Source organism: Nothoprocta perdicaria, unplaced genomic scaffold (assembly GCF_003342845.1).
Source record: "Nothoprocta perdicaria isolate Ctin4 unplaced genomic scaffold, notPer1 scaffold_15, whole genome shotgun sequence".
NCBI classification, from domain to species: domain Eukaryota; kingdom Metazoa; phylum Chordata; class Aves; order Tinamiformes; family Tinamidae; genus Nothoprocta; species Nothoprocta perdicaria.
In genome coordinates this window covers 3,340,153-3,347,625 of record NW_020454649.1, presented here as the reverse complement: position 1 = coordinate 3,347,625, position 7,473 = coordinate 3,340,153, and the positions used below count along the sequence as shown (strand labels likewise).

General features: G+C 47.6%; 1 protein-coding gene across 2 annotated transcripts; it reads right to left on the bottom strand.

The window, feature by feature from the left end:
• Window positions 1-2,698: 2,698 nt before the first annotated feature.
• On the bottom strand, window positions 2,699-7,433 carry CD59 (CD59 molecule (CD59 blood group)). 2 transcript variants are annotated; one of them, XM_026034669.1, is made up of 4 exons: window positions 7,374-7,433; window positions 6,653-6,728; window positions 5,926-6,027; window positions 2,699-3,957 (listed from the first exon to the last, which is right to left on the bottom strand). In XM_026034669.1, exons 2-4 carry the CDS (start codon window positions 6,714-6,716, stop codon window positions 3,764-3,766), a joined length of 360 nt encoding a protein of 119 aa, XP_025890454.1. In that variant the 5' UTR covers window positions 6,717-6,728; window positions 7,374-7,433; the 3' UTR covers window positions 2,699-3,763. The 2 variants fall into 2 exon arrangements, with proteins under 2 accessions (XP_025890454.1, XP_025890455.1); XM_026034670.1 differs by lacking the exon at window positions 7,374-7,433 and adding an exon at window positions 7,211-7,217.
• Between the last annotated feature and the right edge of the window lie 40 nt (window positions 7,434-7,473).

Below are 7,473 nucleotides of genomic sequence, written 5' to 3'. Positions count from 1 at the left end.
GGAAAAAAAAAAAAGGGGGGGGGGGAAAGGAAAGAAAGGAAAAGCCCCTGAGAGGATGGATAAAGGAAGCTACTTGGGTGAAGTTGGGGCTGGCTGTGGTGCCGGGTTCTGAGCACTGCACTTCAGGGAAGGAAGTGGCCTAATCTCAGCCTAGCAAGAAGAAAGGACGTGTTAAAAGACTAGATACCATCATCACGGAACGACTGAGAAAAGTGCTGGTGGTTTCCTCGTGTTCCTGAACTGGAGAGAAATGTGACTGCAAAAAGAAAGGGGAAAAAAAAAAAAAAAAAAAAAAAAAAAAAAGTGTATGCTGTGATGGTAACAGCTTTAATTTCAGCAAAAAAGGTCGCTTTATGTATTAGGAAAAAAGTGAAGCACTATAACCGAGTCGAGCGCTGTAGCAGACTCAGCAGATGATAAAGAATTTTCTTCAGTGAAGATCTGAAAATCTGTGTAATCTGTGCAAATGTGTAACTGGTGTGAACTGCTTTCAGGGAGAGGAGGAGATTGGAGTCCCGAGTCTCTAAGGGAAGAAACCAAAAGCCCTTACAGTTCTGTAGGAGCTGGAACATACTCACAGGTTACAACAGCAAGCTGTATGTTCTGCATCGGACAGCAGGCTTTGTACAGCTTTCGTAGTTTTCCTTCTGTGGAAAGAAAAAGGAAAAAAAAAAAAACCATTTTCCATGTGCGAAGTGTAGCTTTCCAGCGGTGCCTTGGACAGTGTCGCTCCTGGAGTGACCCAGACGTTGCACATTGTGTTCATTCCTTGCAGATGCAGCTGCAGTTGTCCTGGTGCTGGGTGTGCCTCATCAGGGCCCGGACTTCCCAGGCACTGCGACCGCTGGAGCTGGGGCTGGTGTTCTCGGACACACACGGGCACCCCTGCAGCAGCTAATGGGAGCACGGCATGAACTGCAGCCCTGCCGCACCCGGCCAGCTCCGGTTTAATGGGAGCTGGGCTGCGACGGCGTGACCAGCGCCTGCGCCCTTGCCGCCCACCTCCCCAGCTCACGCCAGGCACCGGCGTGCCCGGCGGTACCCGGGAGCACCCCAGGAGCCCCATCATCCCGGCGCGGCTGCCGTGGGAGTGGAGCTGCGGGGCCGGGATGGCAGCGGCGCGGCCGGGAGCTGCAGCCAGAGCGCCACGGCCTCGCCAGCGCCGCGCGCCCGCGCCGCACAAGGCGCCATTGAGGCGCCCGGGAACAATGGCGCTGTGTTCGGGGCTCCTGCGCGTCCCACTGCCGGCGCTGCACGGACACGGAGCGCCCCAAGGCCTTTCAGCACAACCCGGCGCTCGCAGCCTCCGACAAAAACAGGCTGTGGCCTGCGCCCTTGCAAACGACCACGCTCGCAGCGTCGCCCTCCTCTTGCATCTGCTGGAGGACAAGGTGGAGCTGCGTTTGCGCCGCTTCTGCTTTCAGCAAACGTTAGGCCTGCAGCAGTCACCACAAGAAGCAGCCGTGTCCAAATACAACCTGTATCCAAATACAAAAATACAGCCGCGTCCACATACAGCCTCCACCCGCTGAACCTGCAGTCCCTCTGATTTTAACCACATCCTGCGGTGTTCTCCCCAGGCCTGCTTGTTCTCAGTGCCTGCCAGAAAGCAGCCTCCCGAATAGCTGTCAGAAAGGAGCAATCCAAAGCGAGTGTTTCATCACCACCTCTAGCCGAAGCGGTTGAAAAGGCTGTTTTAAGTTGCATCGAGCACTAAACCAATGATATGCAGTGAGCCCATGCAATAACACTGCCATAGTTAGATAGATTATAAATAACACATGAGAGAATTATCGTATACATCAACCCCATTGTTGCCTGGCGAGAACAATCACTGTCTTAGAACGGGGAGGTACGTGGAAGTGAACAGTCACGAGCCTGTTCGAGGGCCTCCCAAGGATACGCTGCAAGGCAGTACCACAAGTGACCAGTTACTTGGAGATGACTTCATACAGGCCTGTTAAAGAGGCCTCCGGGCACAGACAGAAATGTCTGTAGAGCATCGCAGGTATAATGCAAAAACAACCAGCCGCACGGGCACCTCAGAGCCGGGGATAGGGAACCAGTCACTCAAAAAGCCAATATTCAGGCAGCCATCACTGTTCAACAGCTCTTCCTGCATTAAGAAACACTCACTGCTGCATAACAGCTCTCCTTAAAGCAAATGACCACTCTGCAAAAAGCAACGGGCTGTACGCAGCAGCCACATCCAGATAAGACGCGAGAGAGGCCTGACCTTCACTTAGGACAGGTTTTAGCTGGGAAGTCTGGATGCACCTCCCATGCAAGCAGAAAGGCACTCAACGTAAATACGGTCCTGCTAAATAACCACCCTTTGCACATTTTCTTTTTCACACTTTTATTAATCAAACATCACAACTTTCCTTCCGAGTGTTAGACAGAGCCCAGGATGTTTTTGCAGTGAAAATAAGCTTGACTAAGGGACATATTACAGAATGCATTTGAAGTAACACAGCCCGGTACCCCCTGCTCTTGTCATGGCCGAGTGAGCTGGTGTCACGAAGCCCGGATAGCACAAGCAAAACTGCTCAGAAGCAAAAAATGCCACTGGTAACGTTCCAGGGCTCCGGCAGGGACAGGCAGATGCTGCATGCCAGAGCTCCAGGAGAGAAACAGAAGATTTGTCATTAGACCCGATTGAGAGGGTCTCTGAGTACTAAAACATCAAAGGTCTCTCTCCATCACTAAGGATCAGAACAACATATAGAATATTTGAGCTCTAAAACTCGTACAAACTGAGTGTTTTCCTTCATGCTATATATATATTTATGTATATATATTGTGTTGGCACTTAAGAGTTGCAGAAAAGTCAAAATATAAAGTGCAGCAAGTTTTTAATACTTGCAGCACTGTAGAAATGTAGAAGCTTTACGGGTTACATTTCCTGGCTTCGTTTTCAACAAAACCAAGAGCTATGTACATCAGAAAATAAACTAGATGTGCCAATTCAATTCCTTAGCATTTTATGAACATTTCAGTTATACCAAGAAATATTTAGTGCAAAGCACATGCTTAGCTTAAATCCTCAATACAAGAGGAACCATAAGCAAAATTGAAAACAAAAGTTTACAAAAGCTTATTTGGTGTTGTCTACATGCTGACAGAAATGTAAAATGAGGAAGAGTGTTTCTTGCTTATAGCATTACCTAGCTTTTGGTTTAGGAACTTGAGATGCTTTCTCCAAAACTAACAGTACTTATGAGGTTCCATTATTCATTCATAAAAAGGGGGAAAAAAAAGTCATATTCTGTTAAGAACAAAATCTGCAAAACTTCAAGCTAAATACTTTGGCAGTAGCCATGAACAGTGCAATAAGTTTATACTGCAGGCAAATAGGTTGCCCAGTGTGCAACGGGGTGGCATAAAAAAAAAATCTTAACGAAAAATAATTGCAATTTATATTTATGAAACTATGAATTTACATTTTTTTTTCAGTATAAAACCTATAGTATTTCCTCCTCGCTCCATCTCCCACCCAAGTTGTCCAGGTTGTCCACAAGATAACACTATTTCAGAACCATTTTGTTTTTCCCATGCGTGTGGCATGCCCAAACACCCAAACTCCCTGCAGCTGAGCACAACAGGCAGCTCTCCGGGAGGAACACGTACAATAATGTAACAGAAAGAACCTGAAGAACAGAATTGAACACTGTAAGGGAGCATTTTAGTCAACAGTTAGGAACGGAAAATGTGAGAAGATGTGCAATTTCATGTTGAAAGTGCAGTTTGCAAGCCCGGCTTGTTAGAGAAGCATCCATAGCACCGTGATTACGGAAGCAACGCTGAGGGCGGCCTGGTTAACCCCAGTGGTGGGGCTCTTGTTGCACAAGTCTCGCTGGCAGCAGAAGTAGTCGAAATTATCCAGCTGAAAGAACATAGCAATGTCATTCGCGTTGCACTGGGATGTCTTCCAGCAGGAGAAAGTTCTCAATTTACCTAGGAGATAAACAGATTAAGAGAATATTGAAAGTAGTTGGGTTTGGGCTATGGAGAAAGAGCCACTCTTGAACAGCCACATCCTTGCTTTAGCTTCTGTGAAAGCTTGTTTAGAAGCTGTCAAACCTGCTTTCATTGGGCATTTGGTAGAACAAATGGCAACAGAAAGTTGTGGTCTTGACTTCACTGTACTCTCTCTCTTCAGGGTCTTATCCACACATGACAAATTCCTAGTGGGAGTGAGGCAGCAGTTCACACTCAAGCTGAGGGAGCAACTCGGAGGCAGGATGGGTCCTGCCCGAGAACCTCTCCACCTCTGGGTTCCTCTATGAGGAACCCGGACTACAGTAGGGGGACTCACTCCTGCCAGGTTTTGTGCAAGTCCAATTGGATCTAACTGGCTCCTTTTCCACACTAAATATATAGAAGACAGAGCTTGGAGAGTAGGTAGATCCTCCCTCCTTTCTCCCTTCCTGTCCAAAGCACCAGATGTTCCCCCAATTTGTCCCCCACTCGTCCCTAGTTTGATGCCTCAGGTACTTGATCCTCAGTTAGGACAAGGGTCAACAACTGGATGCAGGAAAGCATTTGCTTGGTGATCATTTCATCAAGATTTAGGCTCAAGAGAAAATAAACCCCCAACTCTTTAGGATGCTCTTCAGGCAGAGCTAGTGGCTCGATAGTGTTGGAAGCCTCCGTTCTTCATGCAGAGCCATGGCATTTATCAGGACTTGTCCTGGGCATCAGAGGGGTCCCATCTCTTACTGTTCCTGCCACCCGAATCTCCACAGCCAAGTCTTTCAGCACAGCAGGAACCCCGGAAAAAGGAGGCTCTTCTGCTTTACTCATGACTTCACTGTCAAGGGACCTGCACTAAGACAACAACTGCAGGAATTGATGTAATGCAGTATTCCAAGTTGGCAGGTCCATTTCATTAAAGCTTGGGCTTATTCCCCTGCCAGAACAGTCTGCCACTTCGCACTGCAAACACCCTTGCAGGATGCCAAGCTGTCGCTTGGCTTGGACAGTCAGGGACCTCCAGCTGGTAGGCCTTAATTTCAGAATCTCTTCTGAAATTTGAATCAAGAAGTTGAGTAAATCGCAATCCAAATGAAGTTAGTGAAAATTGCTACATTTTATGATCTAACTTTCAGATAACATGTAAATACTCCAAGCTCCTGGTGATAAAAGTAAATACTTTATAGTTACACACCTAGAAATTACCTTCAGCTGAGGTATTTATCTATTTTCACATTAGCACCATGTTAATATTAACTTCAAAATAATCACATTTAACATCAAATTCATAAGAAGTTATTTTCACTATGCAGTTGTGACCTGTTCACTTCTTGCCTCTGAAGAGATGCCTTTCTAAAGTAACATGCATGTTAATTAAATGCAGTACATTGCCAGTTCTTCTTGGTAGAGTCTCTTTTCCAGCGAAACTCCTGTCACCAGGACAAAAAGGTCAAATGTTACTTAACAGCTAGAGCAGTAACTCTATCTGTGCCCCCAATGCCCTTCACAAGCGTGCTGAAATGCCTTCACCATCAGGAAAAAATAATTAGCTTTACTCATTTAAGTTCACGGGCTGAGCCTCCAGCTGCAAGCTCGAGTTACAAGCTTTATCCTTTTTTGATGGATGTTTTCAGATGTGACAAATTAAGGCAAAAAATCTGTTGTTTAAAATCAATGCTGTCTCCTGTTGTTTTCCAGCTACTTTAGTTCTTCATTTTATCTGAACATACAGGTATTTGTGCATATATTTGCACAGGTGTAAGTCAGCTATGCAAGTTATCATCACCAGTTTCTCCGCAGTCAAAGCATATCAATAAACTATAAGCATGACCTTCAAAAGCAGCCACAATCTGCGTTCGAGTGGGGATAAGGAACGCGTATTATGTTGAGACCAGAAGTGCCCAGGCAACGAAAGCTGATCTCAAGGTACGCCAGGCTTGCTGCACATACCGAATTTCATCTGCAGGCAAGTATCTTCAGTGGGCAGGCAGGTGCTGTTGGTCTTGCACAACGTAGGGCTGTTGTCACAGTGGTAGCATCTTAGGGCATAACCTAGGAAGACAGTGTCTTACCCTTACTGAAGGGAAAGTATGGAAACATTAGCAGCACTGGAAGAAAAATAAGCAACACTCTGTGTTTCTGACTGGCAGAAAACACCCCCTGTTTATTAAACAGAAGACTCGAGATGAGATTTATCAGCTCTTGCCAGCGCTTGTGCCAAGACTGCCCATTCCAAAAGCAAGATTTTCCGAGCATGCAGTCACTTCACTGCTAAAACTGGCAATGTTATGTCCCTCAGGAACGCTACATTCCTATTCTTCTTTTATCATATGTTAAAAGATGCCTTTTTCAAAACAACAATAACGAGACACTTACCAGATATTTCCAACCCTTTATCAGAACCCAGTTCTCTTTTGTGCTAGACACACATTTTCCGTTTATAAGAATGCAGTATTCTACCAGCAAAACGAACCACTCGGTTGCTACATTAGGCAGCAGCTCTGTTATGCTGCACCCAGTTCTCTGCACTAACCAAAGACAATCGGCTACAGAAAGCCTGTAAGGTCACTCCCATCCCACAGGGCGGTATTAAATAATAAGGGCCATTCTTGTTATTTTCCCTGCTCAGACACCTCTCCCGAGCTCGGCCTCCGCAAGGAAGCTCCATTTTACTCACCCGGACTACAGAGAGCAGCCAGCACAAGGCAGACGGTTAACAGGACGCAATTCATCTTGATCATGCTGCTTCTTCCCTATTCAGAGGGGATAAATGGATTTTAAATGTTTATTATTTTTAAAAAATCTATGTGAAATGAGAAAAAAAAAGTCTCAGGGTGTGATTCAGCCCATGGCCAGGAAAGCTGCTGATCTCTGGGCTTCCTGAGAGGCTGTAAATCAAAGCACTTCTCTTCCCTCCGATTCCCCCAGTCAACAGGTCTAGGTGACTCAGAGAGCCCCTTCCCAAACACCTGCACCAACAGGAGTACCCCCGGCGCTGAACTGTCCCCTGCTTTCAGGGTATCTCACAGCACGGCTGTGTCCCTGGCTGCGCTCCCAGCTCTGCGGGACCCTTCCCGCGCCTCTCCTCTCGCCAGGCTTCTCCTAGCTGCGCCCCAAACACGCCGAAAGGCGGGCACACGCAGCAACGCGCCACGCGGGCCCCGTCGTGGCTCAAGCCCACCCCGACCGCTCCAATGCACAGGAAGGATGCGCCTTAAGAGAAGGGGATAAAAACAGAGGCAGCAGCGAGGGGGTGGGTCCTGAAGGAGGGCAGAGGGTCCTCGCGGTGCCTCGGCCCCACAGGCCACTCGCGCTGCGCCTCTCGACCCGCTGCGTTCTCTGCACGACGCAGAGCGCTGCAGACCACGGCTGTCCCCGGACACAGTCTGCTTCCTCACGGAGGGCTGCAGACTGCAGCGTTTCACACGGGAACAGCGCTGAAATCCCTTGCAGCCTGAAGCGTGGCCAATTTTCGACTAATATACACACACACACACA